This window comes from Pristiophorus japonicus, chromosome 15 (genome assembly GCF_044704955.1).
Source record: "Pristiophorus japonicus isolate sPriJap1 chromosome 15, sPriJap1.hap1, whole genome shotgun sequence".
Lineage (NCBI taxonomy): Eukaryota > Metazoa > Chordata > Chondrichthyes > Pristiophoridae > Pristiophorus > Pristiophorus japonicus.
Genome location: NC_091991.1, coordinates 177,940,623 through 177,958,992, shown reverse-complemented (window position 1 = coordinate 177,958,992; position 18,370 = coordinate 177,940,623). Strand labels below are relative to the sequence as shown.

Here is an 18,370-nt window from a genome sequence, read left to right as displayed (position 1 = left end):
TGATCGGATGCGCAGGAGAGGCGTGGGCCAGAGGCAGCACGGGCCAGCCAACACTGCGATGTGTGTGCACACTTGGTCCGTGCACCAGAGCTGGTCTCCAGTCGTCGTGGGTAATCTTTGCCATTGGACCAAGACCTAGCTCTGTCAAGCCCGTGTGGTGGCTGGTGTGCAACGGTCACCACATGTTAAAAAATCCACGCACAGGCATCTTCCACCCTTCAGGATGTAGTTTTGGACCCGGAATAGTAGGTCCTTTAGTGAGACACCTGTGAACTCGTCCCTTTTTGGCATGGAAGCAAGTCATCCTCGATACGAGGGACCGCCTATGATGCTGATGATGGAGCATGGAACAGTTGGGCCGAATGGCTGTTTCTATGCTGTATATTGTATGCAAATAGCCTCTTTTCTGTGCTGCAACATTGTATGATTCCAAGAAGTCAAGTTCATAGAATCATAGCATGGTTACAGCACAGAAAGAGGCTGTTGCTGAAACAAAATACTGTGCCCTCCCACCTCCGGTTGTAAAAGACACTCGACTGTTAACCATAAAACCATCCAGTCCCAGACACCACGTGGGGTGGGATGATGTAATCGCCACAAAAAGGGGGGCGGGGCCTTTGAAGCGATGACGACGGATCACCCCACACCGCAGCCGGCGCTGTGATTGGCTGCTGCGCGCTGGTTCTAGCGGCACGCGGCCCGGCCCCTCCCCCCACCCCCCCGCGCGCGCTGTTGTCCACTCAACCGAACTTGGGGCAAACTGGCGGCTGATTGGTGGGATCGGACGGCCCGCGCGCGCCGCGCCCACCTCGGCTCTGATCGCTGGCTGGTCCAGTTGACAGTCAATCAGGAGGGTGGGTGGGGCGGGGCCCCGGGTGGGTTGCCGCCCCCTTCAATTTCCGGTAGCGAGTTAGGTTTGTCCTGGCGTTTATTGACATGTATCCGCGGCGGGTGAGCTCGGTGTAAACACGGAATCCGCCCTGCCTCCTCCCCATCCACCCCTCCCGCCACTTGACCCCTCTCAGGCCGTTTAACATGAATAACGGCGGGCAGCCGCACACAGTCCCCGACACGGCCATGATGTTCGAGGACTCGTCCCTGGACAACCTGGACCCGTCCCTGACTGAGAGCAGCGAAATCGACAGCGCGCTGCTCAGTGACATTGATGGTGAGTGATGGGCAGGGCTTGCGAGAGAGGGGGGAGGGGTGATCCATGAGGGAGGGGGGGAAGATGGTCCATGATGGGGGGGGGGGGAGAGATGGTCCATGATGGGGGGGGGGGAGAGATGGTCCATGATGGGAGGGGGAAGAGATGGTCCATGATGGGGGGGGGGGGAAAGAGAGGTCCATGATGGGGGGGGGGAGAAGAGATGGTCCATGAGAGGGGGGGAGGGGAGAGATGGTCCATGATGGGAGGGGGGAGAGATGGTCCATGATGGGGGAGGGAGGGGGGAGAGATGGTCCATGATGGGGGAGGGAGGGGGGAGAGATGGTCCATGATGGGGGGAGAGATGGTCCATGATGGGGGAGGGGGCAGAGATGGTCCATGATGGGGGGGGGGGGGGGAGGGGGCAGAGATGGTCCATGATGGGGAGGGGGAAGAGAAGGTCCATGATGGGGAGGGGGAAGAGATGGTCCATGGGGGGGATGAGGGAGATGGTCCATGATTGGGGGGGGGGGGGAAGATGGTCCATGATGGGGGTGGGGGTGGGGGGGAGATGGGGGGAGATGGTCCATGATGGGGGTGGAGGTGGGGGGAGATGGTCCATGATAGTGGGGGGTGATGGTCCATGATGGGGGGTGGGGGGAGATGGTCCATGATTGGGGGGTGGCGGGGAGATGGTCCATGATGGGGGTGGGGGGGAGATGGTCCATGATGGGGGTGGAGGTGGGGGGAGATGGTCCATGATGGGGGTGGAGGTGGGGGGAGATGGTCCATGATGGGGGTGGAGGTGGGGGGAGATGGTCCATGATAGTGGGGGGTGATGGTCCATGATGGGGGGGTGGGGGGAGATGGTCCATGATAGTGGGGGGTGGGGGGAGATGGTCCATGATGGGGGGGGGGGGGAATGGTCCATGATGGGGGGAGGGGGGAGATGATCCATGATGGGGGGAGGGGGGAGATGGTCCATGATGGGGGGAGGGGGGAGATGGTCCATGATGGGGGGAGGGGGGAGATGGTCCATGATGGGGGGGGGCGGGGGGGAGATGGTCCATGGGGGGCGGGGTGGGGAAGAGATGGTCCATGAGGGGGGAAGAGATGGTCCATGGGGGGGGGGGTTTGGATGGACAGGACCCATGGGGGTGTTGGGTAGAGCCTGGCCATTGCCTGATGGGCATGGACAGTCGTGGGTAGAATTAGGAATGCGTGGAATCACATAGCAAAACAATTGACAGCATTTGCTTTTCATTGGATTAAAATTTGAGAGTGCAGGTCAAGTTTATGCTAATATGTATAAATTACAGTGTTATTGCTTGTACTTTTATGATTTGCGTATTTCATATAGTTATATACATAGAACGTTATTCTACTTACAAGTTTTGTGGAACTTTTTTAATAGATATACATTCGTTCAAATCGCATGCAATTGTAAATGACTCCTTTAACAATAACTTTTATAAACATTTGAATGATAATTGTATTCAATTTGAATTTTAAGCAATGTCACAAAGCAAATGAAAGAAATAAGTTTACGAAAAATAATATTTAGAACTGAAATCTACCCTGAATTGCTATGGGGCATTGGTAAATGAAGAAAATGGTTTATATTTACATTTAATTAATATATTGATCACATCAAAACTTTTGACTTTTATATGTATCTTTTCGGAGGGTGAGCATGCTGTTTGCCCGGTGCTTTGGCACTCTGCAGCCCTGGCAGGGTTGCAGTTGCTGAGTTGTGAGTTCAGTTTAAACCAAATCCCTTTCAGCCTCTCGGGCGGGCAGCGACGTCACTCCAGGGTTACTAGCGGTTATTGCCTTCTGCTGCTGGGGAATTCTCAAGTTCATCTGCACACTGACCTACTCTGACACATATTGCACCTGGCTAACTTTGAGCTGGTGTAAATCAAAAGGGGCATAGTTTTCTTTGTATTTAAGTATTATCCTCAATAAAAATGTCAATTTTGTGGAGCCCTTTCTGATACATTTTTTAAAACACGAAATGTTAGGATGTTTTGGTATTTTAAATAATACTTTTTTATTGAAAATATAAAAAAATCTTTCATTTTTCTGAAACTGAAATCATGTTGCAGTGTTTGATTATAATTTTAAAGGTCTCGCGTGTAGTTTGAAGGCTGGCAGCTGTGATGGAATGAGCTTTGGGAGCAGATGTCCGATAGTAACCTCCGGTTATTCACCTTTCTGAATTAATCAGCTCCCCTGGCAATGTAGACTGTTAAACAAATCCTTTCTGTCATGTCTGAGTGGTAAACCAAACATAGCGAGCGAACGAGGCACTGCAGCGATTGGCTCAACCAGATCACCTCATGAGAGAAAAAAGATTCCGAAATCCGCCCCTCAATTTGAATACAGTCGGCGGATTTTTTTTCTTAGAGGGAGGAGGAGGCAAGAAGTGAAGCAGTTCTGTTTCCACTGCTCTGCAATGTAGTTTCGTACTCGCACTGTTCCGAGAGGCTAAGCAGATAAGACCTTAAAGTGTTGTTATGTATGACTGAAAATATTGCTCTTACTGTCCGCAACATACACCTTGTGTGAAGTTTTGAACAGATAAGGTGCGGCAATGGACTGCACATTTGAAGGTAATACTGTCAAGGGTGTAGTTTCACTGTTAAGGTTGAGGTGTGTTGGTGTAAATGACCTAAAGTTACTATTGTTATGACTGCTTCAACTTATGCAGGATAATCTATTTTTAAACACAAAAAAAAAACTGGGTCGGTTTCTATTCCCTCAGCATATTTTACAAGATGGCTATATTTGATTTTAGATGTAGTTATGTCAGTTTTAGTAAGTGACACTGAATGGCATCAAAAACGCAATTATCTTTATTTTGAAAATGCAAGGCATTAATGCATTTGTGAAAGCGGACAAAATGATATTCAGGAGAATATTTGTGCTGTTTTCTTGCAGTTGCAAAGTAAATTAATATTCAGGATCTGAAATGCAGGAGTGTTGGCAATAATCCAAAATACATGGAAGCTATGGAGTTAGTACAATTAATGGCAAGAGTATCCCTGATACGGTTTGGGAATTGATTGTATTGAAAGAGCTGCCCTATTATAAATTTAAGAAGATTATGGTTTTTTTCTAATGTAGATTTTAATGAACAGAAACTACCTGCATTTATATAGTATCTTATCACAATCTCAAGATGCCCAAGACACATCGCAATTTATGAATTTGTTTTGAACTGCAGTCGCCATTGTTGTGCCGGCAACTTTTAAGTTTACTCATTTATTTCAATGGAGCACGTCTATAATTAGGGCAGAGTAAATGCTCTGTTGTGCGTATGTTAACCACCATCAGCCCCCCTTTGTTGCCATGTCCAATAAGTAAAGGTAGCAACTTATCCATTCATGTCATTTGTGTTCTGCTTGATTTCCAGATATGTTGCAGCTGATTAGCAACCAGGATGGCGAGTTCCCTGGGTTGTTTGACAACCACTATTGTGCTAGCACCCCTCTGCAGGATAGTAGTCCCCCCGTCCTGCCTAACCAGAGCTCGCTGAACTTGTCCCTCGACAGCCTCTTGGGGAATAGCGGCAAGACACAAACCCCTGTGAAAATGTACCAGGGGCCTTCGCTCCAACAGCAGCTTCAACATCCGCAGCAACCGCAGCTCCTTCAGGCCCCCTCTCCGCAACACGTCAAGCAAGAGACTGCGCCAATGCAACAGGGCCAACAGCAGCAGCCTCTCATGATGTCGCAGAGTTTTACAGCCTCCCCGCAATCACAGACACCGTTTGTGCAGCCACAGCAGCAGCAGCCATTGCTGGGCTATCCGAATACCAATGGATTCATGGGTAATTGATTATGATTAGATTAGCATTGAACAAAGCTTGTATGATATTTTATGGTTTGGGACTTTGGTGCATAAGGACAGTTAAATACAAATCTTATCAGTTGAAATGTAATCATCTTTGCATGCTCATAAATGTGTGTTTTTTTCCTCGCTATCTTAATCCTATTGCATGATAGAGTAATCCATGATAAACTATAGACATGATACTTTTAAACTGGGCTCACACTAATATTTGCTATTTCGTATCTGGCGTGCAGTCAGTCTGAATTAAAAGGCAAATATCAGTTTCAGATAGGTTCATCATAGTTGCGAAGAGGCAAGAAGTATAGGTGAAGTAAAGATGAATAGAGCCCTACTTGTTTTAGATGTTGGGTGTAACATTGAGCTGCACAGAATTGCAAAGTATAGTCACTTATATTTTCCCTCATTTTCTTCCTTCCTCTTCTGAAGGCACTGAATTTTTCTGGCGTACAGTTCCATGGACACATGCTACCCTCCGGTATGGTGCCCACATGGCCATTCTTCATCTCTGAGCTTACCCTGTTGGCAGGGTATTCGATTTATGATTGGGAGGTGGGTGGCATTACAACTGAGTCCAGTGTTTCCTGGCCTGGCACCCCCCATGTGATCGGCATCGGCCACTTGATGTGATCAGCAGTGGCAAATGAGACTGACTTTCCTATTTTTTTGTTACCTCCGCATTCCAAGAACAGTTATACTGCCCCCTACTGACATCAACAAACTCAGCACAGACTAGAGTTGAACCTGGGTCCCACTGGTCCTTGCAGTTCACTTGCACAGTAGGCAGCGCGCTTACCAAAGAGGTAAAGTTAAACCTACATAAATAATTAGTTCGACCACAGTGAGAACACTGTGTCCTGTTTTGGGGTACTTGGCTTTAGGAAGAATGTCAAGGTCGTGGAAATGATCGTGAGAGTTTCACTCAGGTCAACCCAGGGATGTGGGGCTTTAGTTATGCGGAGACAAGAGAAACTAGGGCTCTATTCATTTCCACAAAGAAGGTTAAGAGGAGACCTTGAGGGTAACTTGGGAACATCTATTTTCATTGCTTGGTGAGTTGGTAACTAAAGGGGATACATTTAAGATTGTCAAAAGAATGATGGAAGAAGATAGGAGAATTTTTCTTAAATAGTTGTCCCACCAGAAACAATGGTGGGAGCAGAATTCATGATGGTTTTTAAAAGGGAACTGGGTAATTATTTGAAGAAGATTTTTTTAAAGAGTATAGGGGAAGCTCAGGATAATAGGACCAAGTCAGAGCTGCATTGGTGCAATGGGCTGAATGGCCTCTTTCTCTGTTATAAAATTCTACCAGCAATTGAGGCATCAGGAGTTCTCAAAGGTATGATAATTTATTGAACTGCATGGGGTGTAAAATTCCATAGGTCTGAGGACTGCTGCCTCCAGAATATAATTGAATAAGTTGCAGTACGGGTATTTTGCCGCTCCAGGAACTGCTAGTTCCAATGCTAACTGAGGGGCTCCAGAATCACAAACTCTGTTCTGCATTCTTCACCAATGAGCTTTGGCAGTGAATGACAGGCTGTTTGACAGTGGGGGTGGTCACCCAGCAGGGGCTTGTTTCTGGTTACACATGTCCCCCTTTTTAATAGGGGTTGCCCTCAGAAGCGCAGCCCTGTTGAGGCCGACTGTAGTCCCCCTGCCTCTGCTCTATCCAAGATCAGTGGAGACTGGTGATCTGAATCCGGGGCCTTCCTGTTCTGTTGGGGGCCCCATTTCACAGTGAGCAAGTGTATTTACCGACTGAGCTGTCGGAGCAGTACTTGAGTCGACTGCTTTGGCTGGTATGTCTTGCATTTCCTTAAAGCTGTTTGACCTTAGACGAATGCTTGCATGGTCGCTTCCTGACGTGTGGGTTCTCGTGCACCCAGCAGCGACCCTAATATAACCATGCCACGTTGATTAAATCTGGCTGCTGGAAGTCCTGTTTTTTTTTCTGTGCCATCCTTGCAGCCTGGCTCACTGAATTTGTCGGTTGACACCAGGTGCCACCCCGTATGCAAGTGCAGTGTGTCCAGGACCAGCAGCAGAAGCTGTCTTCTAAAGTCAACGTGAAAGCAGCTTAAAATGCATTAGAAAGTTAAGGCTAAATATTCATTACAAATTTTCAGAGTGAGATGCATCCTAGTGAGATTCAGATCGCTGTTTCAGTAAACCCAGCATGCATTAATTGTAGACTGTTGAGTAATGTAGGCTATTAATTACACTGTCGCTAAACAAAATACATGAGCAAAAATCATTTCTTAGTAGGATTAGTCGTGGTGTGGGAGGATCTGCTGTGTGGAGCCTGCTGCTTCATTTGTTTCAGTAACACTGGCTGAATGAAATATTGGTCCTGAAATCCCGGTTCTGGGTTTCCTGCGGGCGGTTGCCTGAAAAGAAGAGAAAAGATGCGCACTTATCTTTAGCTCGGGCGCCCACCAGCGATTGCGGTTTTAGGCCTAAAGAGGCATGCGTGTCGGAGCGCGTGCACGTCTGAACAGACGTAGAGCTGGAGCTGGAGTCATTCATAATAATGGGAACTCTAAGTAGGAGTTCTCATTATTATGAATGAGAACCACCCCCCCCACCCCAACACCTAAACACAAATTTTTTTAAAATCCTACATAGTTAAATTAAAGTTAATAAATGTGTTAGAAAATAAATATATTTTTCCAATTTAAAAAAAAAAAAAGTTTTGTACTTATGGTTTAAAATAAACTTACCTTGGTGGGCAGGGTATTTAACATTAAAATGTGTTTTTAAATTTTATTTTTAAGTTTTAAAACTCTTACGCTGGTAAAAGTCGGCAAGTGCCTGCTTTTACCAGGCGCAAGCATTTTGAGAACATTTGCTGGGCAAGAGATGGGCAGATAGCGCAATCTTGCCCATGCGCATGTCCTTGCTGCCGAGATGCGTTGGATCTGTCGAGTCAGAGCTTGGCAGATCGGAAAAGCCGGTTTTCGGTGCGTGCACTTTGCGCACCGAAAAACGGTTATTGCAACGCCTTCCCAGGTCCGTATGGACACGGGGAGGCCGGAATTTCAGGCCCATTTAGTTTGTCATTTTACTTGAGCAGAATTATTTGGAAAATTGGAATTAAACTGTTGTGCTGCTTGAATTTTGGTGAGGTCAGCAACATCTGAATCCTCCCTACTACTTTCAGAATCTAGCTGACTGAAATGGGCAAGAAAGGGTAGAAAATGGGTACTTTCCCAGATATATATCCTGTTGCTGCTTGTCTTTATACCTTTTTAAGGACAAATAAACACAATTTGTACAACTTGCATTTTAATGCTGGGAGCGGACCCCAGGATTTTGCCATTGAATCTGATCATCATCACAATGCCATCTATCATTGGGAGCAACGTTAACATTCAGCTGTTGAAGTGCTGTCGATTAAAAAGGCGCCCCTACTAACAGTAATGGCGCATTTATGGAGGAAAGTCCTGTTTCCTGGACACTCCCATTCCTTTAATTTATCTTGCTTGATAGAGTAAATGAGAAACTGTTTCCACCGCGATTGATCAACCCACCATTGCTGATTTCAATCTATTGCTGTGCTTTTCACCCCACAAAACTGAAGCAACGTTTATTTCCAGAAGATGCATGATTTTTATTTTTGCATAGGGTCAGTAAGCAGAGGACACAGATTTAAGATAATTGGACAAAGGACCAGAGGGGTGTTGTTTTACGCACCAAGTTATGATGATCTGTGTGAAAGGATGGTGGAAGTGGATTCAAGAGTAGCTTTCAATAGCGAAGTGGATATATATTTTAAAATGAAAAATTTTCTATGACTATGGGGCAAGAGCAGGGAGAGGCAGGATTAATTGAATAGCTCTTTCAAAGAGCTGGCAAAGTTACAATGGACCGAATGGTCTCTTTCTGTGTTGTATGATTCTGTCTGTGCCTTGAGACTTTTTAAGATTCAGACTTGTATAGTTTAGCAGTGTTTCAGAACTTGTCAGCATAAAAGATATTCAGAGAAATCCACCACTTTACAATTTGCATGAGGCCTTGGATGAGTGCCAGACTTGTCGGAGTCGGAATAGGTTACGGAGGGTTGAGGAGTAATGCCCTAATGTACAAAGCAGTTTTTAAACTAGGTAAATGGACTATAAAAAATTATCAGTGAAAGATTTATTTTTGACAAGGTTAAACTGTCAGGGACCATTAGAAAAATCCAACCGCAAGCAAATAAAAAGAACTTGTTTGGATCAGAACTTATTGCATAATTATCTTTTCCTGGCATGAACCTTGCAGTGTTGGTAACTCACCGCGATTGATCAACCCACCATTGCTGATTTCAATCTATTGCTGTGCTTTTCACCCCACAAAACTGTGTTAAATAAATATTGATTTCTTTGAAGCAACGTTTATTTCCAGAAGATGCATGATTTTTATTTTTGCATTTTTTTTAAAAAGAAAAGTCACTATTTGTGAAAGGTGTTTGAAAGAAAACATAAATCTTTCATTTTGACATTTTCAAAAAATATCAGTGATGATAGTTCATTGGACTAACATCCAGGACTTGCTTCTGAGTTCAGGCCACTTAAAGAAAACATTTTGGAGCATTTTACTCAAGACAATTCAAGTTCAAATCCCAATGATCTGATGCTTACACCCAGATTTCCTCCTTGGAGAGGGGTGGGTTTCAGCATAGAATCATAGTGGGCCTGAAATTCCGCAAAGGTCTTCCCGTGGGCATGCTAAAGAATAAAGGTTAAAAAAAACTGCGCACTTACCTGTTGCTGCTGCGCCCGCTCGAACTTCCGAGCCTGAGGCCTTCACTCCTACGCATCGGAGCGCGTGCACGTTGGGACGTGCGCAGGACTGGAGCTGTAATCACATGGCTCTGGGCAGCCAATCAAGGTACAGTATTTTTTCATTCATAATAATGGGAACTCCGTAAGTTGGAGTTCCCATTATTATGAATGAGACCCCCACCCCCACCCAAAACACACACACATCAATAAAAAATAGAAAAATACACAACATATTTAAGAATCATTTAAATTAAAGTTCTTCTAAAAAATAATATTTTCCTGACTTTTTTTTAAAAAGATGCCTTAAAATAAACTTGCCATAGTAGGGAGGGCTTTTAACAATACAGTATGTTTTCATATGTGTTTAATTTAATTTTAATGTTTTTATGTATTTTTGAACACTTATGCCTGTAAAAGTAGGCTATACACCTGCTTTTTCAGGCACAAGATTTTAAAGGACATTTTCAGGGCAAGATATTCGTAAACATCGGGAATCTGCCCTGCAAGTGTCCTCACTCCCGATATGCGCGAGATTTGTCAAACCAGAAACTTGACAGATCGGAAAAGCCGGTTTTCAGCGCATGCGCATTGCACGCTGAAACCCGGCTTTTCCAATGCCTTCCCAGGTCGTAGGAACTTTGTACGGACCCGGGACATCGGAATTCCAAGCCCATTATCTTCCAGCACAGAAGGAAGCTGTGCAGGCCATTGTGCCTCTGAAAGAACTTTCCATTTACATAGGATTACACCGGATATACGGCACAGAATCAGGCCATTTGGCCCAACCAGTCCATGCCAGCGGTTATTCAAGCCTCCTCCCGTCTTTCTTCATCTAAATCTATCAGCGTAACCCTCTATTCCCTTCTCCCTCATATACTTGTCTAGCCTTCCCTTTAATTCATCTATAGTATTCGCTTCAACCACTCCCTGTGGTAGCGTGTTCTACATTCTCACCACTCTTTGGGTAAAGAAGTTTCTTCTGAATTCCCGATTTGGATTTCTTGGGAATATTTATATTGATGGCCTCTAGTTATGCTCTTCCCCACAAGTGGAAACATTCTGTATCCATTCTATCAAAACCGTTCATAATTTTAAAGACCTCTATTAATCGCCTCTCAGCCTTCTTTATTCAAGGGAAAAGAGACCCAGCCTGTTCATTCTTTCCTGGTATGCAACATCCTTGTAAATCTTCTCTGCACCCTCTCCAGTCCCATTTGCCTGCCCTGTTTTAACATTTTCTTTTTCGGAATCTATTGTTTCTGCTTGCAGTAGTGCTTTTGGTAGGGCATTCAATAATAAACATAGAAACATAGAAAATAGGTGCAGGAGTAGGCCATTTGGCCCTTCTAGCCTGCACCGCCATTCAATGAGTTCATGGCTGAACATCCAACTTCAGTACCCCATTCCTGCTTTCTCGCCATACTCCTTGATCCCCCTAGTAGTAAGGACTTCATCTAACTCCTTTTTGAATATATTTAGTGAATTGGCCTCAACAACTTTCTGTGGTAGAGAATTCCACAGGTTCACCACTCTCTGGGTGAAGAGGTTTCTCCTCATCTCGGTCCTAAATGGCTTACCCCTTATCCTTAGACTGTGACCCCTGGTTCTGGACTTCCCCAACATTGGGAACATTCTTCCTGCATCTAACCTGTCTAAACCCATCAGAATTTTTAACGTTTCTATGAGGTCCCCTCTCATTCTTCTGAACTCCAGTGAATACAAGCCCAGTTGATCCAGTCTTTCTTGATATGTCAGCCCCGCCATCCCGGGAATCAGTCTGGTGAACCTTCGCTGCACTCCCTCAATAGCAAGAATGTCCTTCCTCAGGTTAGGAGACCAAAACTGTACACAATACTCCAGGTGTGGCCTCACCAAGGCCCTGTACAACTGTACTCAAATCCCCTCGCTATGAAGGCCAACATGTCATTTGCTTTCTTAACCGCCTGCTGTACCTGCATGCCAACCTTCAATGACTGATGTACCATGAAACCCAGGTCTCGTTGCACCTTCCCTTTTCCTAATCTGTCACCATTCAGATAATAGTCTGTCTCTCTGTTTTTACCACCAAAGTGGATAACCTCACATTTATCCACATTATACTTCATCTGCCACGCATTTGCCCACTCACCTAACCTATCCAAGTCACTCTGCAGCCTCATAGCATCCTCCTCGCAGCTCACACTGCCACCCAACTTAGTGTCATCCGCAAATTTGGAGATACTACATTTAATCCCCTCGTCTAAATCATTAATGTACAATGTAAACAACTGGGGCCCCAGCACAGAACCCTGCGGTACCCCACTAGTCACTGCCTGCCATTCCGAAAAGTACCCATTTACTCCTACTCTTTGCTTCCTGTCTGACAACCAGTTCTCAATCCATGTCAGCACACTACCCCCAATCCCATGTGCTTTAACTTTGCACATTAATCTCCTGTGTGGGACCTTGTCGAAGGCCTTCTGAAAGTCCAAATATACCACATCAACTGGTACTCCTTTGTCCACTTTATTGGAAACATCCTCAAAAAATTCCAGAAGATTTGTCAAGCATGATCTCCCTTTCACAAATCCATGCTGACTTGGACCTATCATGTCACCATTTTCCAAATGCGCTGCTATGACATCCTTAATAATTGATTCCATCATTTTACCCACTACTGAGGTCAGGCTGACCGGTCTATAATTCCCTGCTTTCTCTCCCTCCTTTTTTAAAAAGTGGGGTTACATTGGCTACCCTCCACTCGATAGGAACTGATCCAGAGTCAATGGAATGTTGGAAAATGACTGTCAATGCATCCGCTATTTCCAAGGCCACCTCCTTAAGTACTCTGGGATGCAGTCCATCAGGCCCTGGGGATTTATCGGCCTTCAATCCCATCAATTTCCCCAACACAATTTCCCGACTAATAAAGATTTCCCTCAGTTCCTCCTCCTTACTAGACCCTCTGACCACTTTTATATCCGAAAGGTTGTTTGTGTCCTCCTTAGTGAATACTGAACCAAAGTACTTGTTCAATTGGTCCGCCATTTCTTTGTTCCCCGTTATGACTTCCCCTGATTCTGACTGCAGGGGACCTACGTTTGTCTTTACTAACTTTTTCTCTTTACATACCTATAGAAACTATTGCAATCCGCCTTAATATTCCCTGCAAGCTTCTTCTCGTACTCCATTTTCCCTGCCCTAATCAAACCCTTTGTCCTCTTCTGCTGAGTTCTAAATTTCTCCCAGTCCTATTGTAACAGTCCTCTGTGTATAAGGAATTCTCCTAACTTTCTTGTACAAGTCTCCATATAAAGACTGAATAGACTGCATCTACAGTACAAGGGCGCCTCCTGGTGGATCAGTCAAGGAAGAGCTCCTTGCTATCTGCAGATATTTGTTGGGTGTGTCAACTCCCCCCTGACTCTCAAATAATGGGGAATCATTACAAAAAGCATGTTTTTCAATTTTCCTTCCCCCTAGCAATGGGGACCATTCATGGACTGAGGGAATGGGCAAGCAGCCTGCTAGCATGCTTTCGTCCATCTGTTTTGCACCTGGTCACTGCGGATGGCACGAGATTAGTTTGGGTTAGTTTTCTCCAATTTTAAATAAAATGCTTAGCAGAAGTAGGACTTTTTATATTAATGCAAACTGTTTGGCTTTTGGTCGGTTCTTAGCCAGAAGCAACGAGGCAATGGTTGATAATTGATTGATCTCATCCGCTGCTCGCCTTCCGTGAAACGGGCAACCTATGGAAGACAATCGGGGGGATTTTAACCTAGGATAGGTTTGGAGTGTGGGGGTAGTTAAATTGTCAAAAATGGAATTCTCAACCTGATCCCGCCTCCAATCGGCCCACTTCCATTTTTAACGGAAGCAGAATGGGAGCGAACGACTAAGCTGCTCCCAAAAGGCAAAATGTCGATTTAAATATTACAATGAGGCTGGAAGACGCACTCTTTTTTTTTTAAACTCAATTTTATTTTTAACTGCATGTGGTCGGATTTCACACAATTTGTGAAACCCAGCAGTTAAAGCTGGATCGATGGGGGTAAGTGCTTTTATACCTACCTCTTGGATCCAGGGTCCTTACCTAACTCTCCTCCCACCATTGGAGACCCCCGCCAACGAGGCCTCCGATCTCCCACCCCCAACCGACGATACTGAGGCCAGCCACGATCCTCTGTGGTTGGCCCCGATCTTCTCTTCACTCACTCCAACCATCCGGTGGTGATCTCTGCCCAACCCCCCCCCCCCCCCCCCCAAAACCTTTTAAAGGCATGACCCGATCCCTGATCGCTGGTCTAACTACCCCCCCACCCATATTTTTAATGGCATGGCCCGATCACTGGCATTGCATTTATACGGCGCCTTTCATAACCCGAGGACATCTCAAGTGTTTCACATCCAATTACGTACTTTTGAAGTGTAATCACCATTGTAATGTTGGGACACGCGGCACCCAATTTCCGCACAGCAGTGTGATAATCTGTTTTGCCAACAATGGTTGCGGGATTAATGTTGGCCCAGAGAACGACCATACTCTTTGGAAAGCACCAAAGGATCGTTCACGTCCACTTGAGAAGGCAGACGGGGCCTCGGTTTAACAGCTCATGTGAAAGCCGCTTTCAACACTGCAGCATTCCCTCAATACTGCACTAACATTTCATGTTGAAGTCCCTGGAGTGGGATTTGCACCCACGATCGTTTGACTCACCGACATGAGTGCTGCTACTGAGCCAAGGCTGGCACCTAAAATAAGTTGTTTTACCCCCAGTAAAGTATCTTGCATTGAAGTTTAATTTTTCTTTTGCTTTTATTTTGTGTAGCACTACCACAGGCGATGGCTCCCCAGCAGCTGCAGACCCTGGCGGTTCCTCAGCAGATACAGCCCATGACCATGCAGGCTCAGGTCCAGAATATTTCTGCCCAGCACCTTTTGACTGCTGCACCAGCCAGTTCTACTCCGACCATCTCACCACAGCTCCAGCAACTACCGGTAAGTAACTTCAGTTGCTGGGAAAGAGAAGCCTGAGAGAGGGAGGCGGAGGAGAAGAATTGGATGTTGCAGAACCCAGATTCTGACTCTACAACTTGTATAGCAAGTGTAGGAAATTTTAAGTTGAAAATGACATTTGCACGCCTAGTCCCGACAGTTCTAAAAGTTATCGCTGGTGAATTGATCTCATTCCCCTCTTTTCTCCACTCGCCTGTCTTTTGACAAAGTATGTCAGCTCCACTCTGTACTGCAGCTTTGTTGACATTGAGTGTACGTCAGGAGCAAGACTGCCCCTATCCTAGCACTTCTGTTGTAAGAAATGAAGACATCCGGTATTAATTGAGTGCGCAATCCAGTTCCAGATGGGGAGTCTGCCGGGTGGGATGCGCACATGCTGGCACAAGGCCTGCCTCTAGGAATAGCTGACTGTTTGTTTATCTTTTGTGGATTTGCTGGACGTACTGAAAGGAATATTGTGTAAAAGTTGGATTGTGACTTGAGCCACAGCTATAACGGCAGCAAGCGAATGAAATAATAAACTGTGGATTGATGGTATTAAATCCAAGGGTAAAAGCTGTTGTTTGGCTGTATTTCACATTTTGATCGACAGTTCAGTCACAATTCAATAATCAACATGTAACAGCTTCTGAAAAAACCGAAGCTTTTTACAAGCTATAGATCTGAGTGTACATTGTATACATGTTCCGAGAATGATTTGTGCAGCTATTTATCTGCTGTCATGCTAGATTTCAGACGGACTAAGTAACTGGGGATCTTTTGTTTGTCACGGGGAACTGGACGACAACAACAACAACTTGCATTTCTGTAGCGCCTTTAATGTCGTAAAACGTCCCGAGGCACTTCACAGGAGTGTTAGAAAACAAAATGTGACACCGAGCCACATAAGGAGAAATTAGGGCAGATGACCAAAAGCTTGGTCAAAGAGGTAGGTTTTAAGGAAAGTCTTACAGGAGGAAAGAGGCGGAGCGGTATAGGGAGGGAATTCCACAGCTTGGGGCCCAGGCAGCTGAAGGTACGGCCACCAATGGTTGAGCAATTAAAATCAGGGATGCTCAAGAGGCCAAAATTGGAGGAGCGCAGACATCTCGGGGCGGGGGGGGGGGTTTGTGAAGACTGGGCATTTGACAGTGTACAGGAGGACATCCAAGACTTGTGGAATCCAACTTCAGCAAGCGTAAATGCCTTCAGGAGATGGGAAGGGGAGAAAATTTGCAAAAGTTCCTCCTGAAACATGGAGCATTTTTCCACAATTTCCTCATCAAATTTGGAACTGTTTGACTGACATGTCATTGATCCTAGAAGGCAGCCCAGAGAAAATGTTGCAACGGAAGGAAGTGGTAAAGCGATCGAGCAGAAATATAAAAATGTGGGTTGGTCTTGATTTTGTATCTGTATTCTTCTGCAGCTACTTTTCCAGTCTCAGTTCATTAAGGCTGACTCGTTGCTTCTGACAGCTCTGAAGCCGGATGGAAGTACTGTTGTGACATCAGTAAAGTCTCCAACCATATCAGCTCTGGCATCTTCCACTACTCCCATTCAAACCGCGTCCCTGCAAATGCCGGTAGGTATCATTATTATTGTGTTACATTAGGGTGGTTTTGGTAGATCATGTTAGTTAAAGGTCTAGTTAATCCAAGTCAATGAATCTCAACCACTTTAAATGGTTCTAACCTTTAAAATAAGATTACTGTCTTCAGTTCACTTGTAGGTATTTTCATTGATAATATGTGATGGGAGATTAAATAATTGTTCTTGAAATTACTGTTTTAGGAGGTTTTCTGCTTTCCGCAGATGAAAGTAGTGCTGTATAATTCAGCGAAGGCATATGATTTGATGTGGCAGTGGGAGGAGTCCTGCTTGATTGCACATTAAACTCTTATCAAAGTGTGTTTAGTTTCTGATTTGCTATTTTATTCATACAAAATTTGAGACAATTGGGTAAGTGTGACACAAATTTGTGTATATACAGTTGTGATAGTTATTAGTGTTCATAATCCAGATATTCCACTTTGTATCAAACAGCAACAAATCACCATTGCACATTCCCTAAAGAAACACAGAGGGAGAGAAAACCAGTCATTTTCTGCTAGTTTTTCTGAGCTTTAAATAGTCTAGCCCCCTCCTTGAGGAAAGGAACAGCCCAGCTGAAAAGCTAAAGAAACTTTCAACAACAGCAATAATTAGGCTTTACTTGATCTTCGGGCCATTTGGATCACTTGCCCCACAGAGGAGAACAATGGCCTTGGAGGGACAGGCCAAGTTAGCTGCTGAATATCACAGCCATGGGTCTGGAACACGTTATGAGTGGGCAACGTCACGAGAGATCCACCAGCAAGTTCTACCTAAAGCTGAAATTGATTTCAACACCAGACACAATGGTGCATTTAGAGTTTAGGAGGAGCAAGGAGGCAAAGAGTTTTTATTTAAATATAAAGTTGATTTATAAAAAAAAAATTAAATATAGTGTGGATTTGTTGTTGTTCTTGTCAGAATCTCTCCTGAGTTTGTTTATAAATGTTATATTCTCCAGACTCTGGTCAGTGGAAACACAATTTTGACAACAGTCCCTCTGATGGTTGACGCAGACAAACTTCCCATCAATCGTATCCCAACAAGTGGCAGGTTTTGCAACGCCCCGAACAAGGGAGAAAAACGCACGGCACATAACGCTATTGAGAAACGCTACAGGTCATCCATCAATGACAAGATTGTGGAGCTGAAAGATCTCATCGTTGGCACTGAAGGCAAGGTAAAATACTCTTACTAAACTAAGACTCTGTCCATTAACTGGAAGAATAGATGCATTACTCACATAGTCATACTTGATTAAATGCCCCTTTTTGTTTGTACTTTAAAAAAAAAAGTAACAGTTTCCTTGTTGGATAAGAACATTACTTGATGTGATGATGCTGAGCCATGCTGACCATTACAAGTCAGATCCCTGGTCTGTGTGGAGTTTGCTACAACTAGTTAGCGCTTCCTTGGGTCAGAGTGTGGCAAGATAAGCCAGCGTTCCAATTTCTAATCACTATCCTGTGATCCATGCTGCAAAGTGCACGTTTGGATGTCATTTGAGGGAAAGGTCTAGCTCAGCTATGATGCACCCGCTGTCAAATATCCTGCTGGCACTTGCTGCCGAGCCTTCTGTATCAAGAATGACCACTCGCGTGAAGTACCAGAGGGGTGCTGACACTTGTGGAACGAGACACTAGTGTGAATCAAGATCTTCAGGAAAGGAGGGGAAAATTAATAAAACGCAAGCAAAAAAATCTTTAGCTTTTTTTCGACCTTGTTGTACCTCCCCTTCCCCCACCCAGTATGTGCCCATCCCTGATTGAAGAAGGCATGTCAAGCAGGCAATCTGCAGCTACTATTCGACTAATGCTACTCAGTGTCAGCTGTGGCTTAGTGGGTAGCACACTCGCCTCTGAGTCAGAAGGTTGTGGGTTTCAAGTCCCACTCCAGGGACTTGAGCACACAATTCTAGGCTGACACTGAGTATTGCAGTACTGAGGGAATGCTGCACTGTCGAAGTTGCCGTCTTTCGGATGAGACATTAAACCGAGGCTCCATCTGTTCTCTCGGGTGGACGTAAAA

The 18,370-nt window shown here is 45.0% G+C and overlaps 1 protein-coding gene across 4 annotated transcripts in view; it reads left to right on the top strand.

The window, feature by feature from the left end:
- The first annotated feature begins 876 nt into the window (after window positions 1-876).
- The window catches only part of srebf1 (sterol regulatory element binding transcription factor 1), a 46,959-nt gene continuing 29,465 nt past the window's right edge, over window positions 877-18,370 (top strand). The window contains exons 1-5 of one of the 4 annotated variants that reach the window (XM_070901350.1): window positions 877-1,168; window positions 4,566-4,982; window positions 14,583-14,752; window positions 16,179-16,334; window positions 17,304-17,522. In XM_070901350.1, coding sequence (XP_070757451.1) covers window positions 1,036-1,168; window positions 4,566-4,982; window positions 14,583-14,752; window positions 16,179-16,334; window positions 17,304-17,522 — 1,095 coding nt within the window. In that variant the 5' untranslated portion in view covers window positions 877-1,035. Of the gene's footprint in view, window positions 1,169-3,573; window positions 3,763-4,565; window positions 4,983-14,582; window positions 14,753-16,178; window positions 16,335-17,303; window positions 17,523-18,370 lie in introns of those variants that run through there. The other 3 variants (XM_070901349.1, XM_070901347.1, XM_070901348.1) reach the window with 3 other exon arrangements.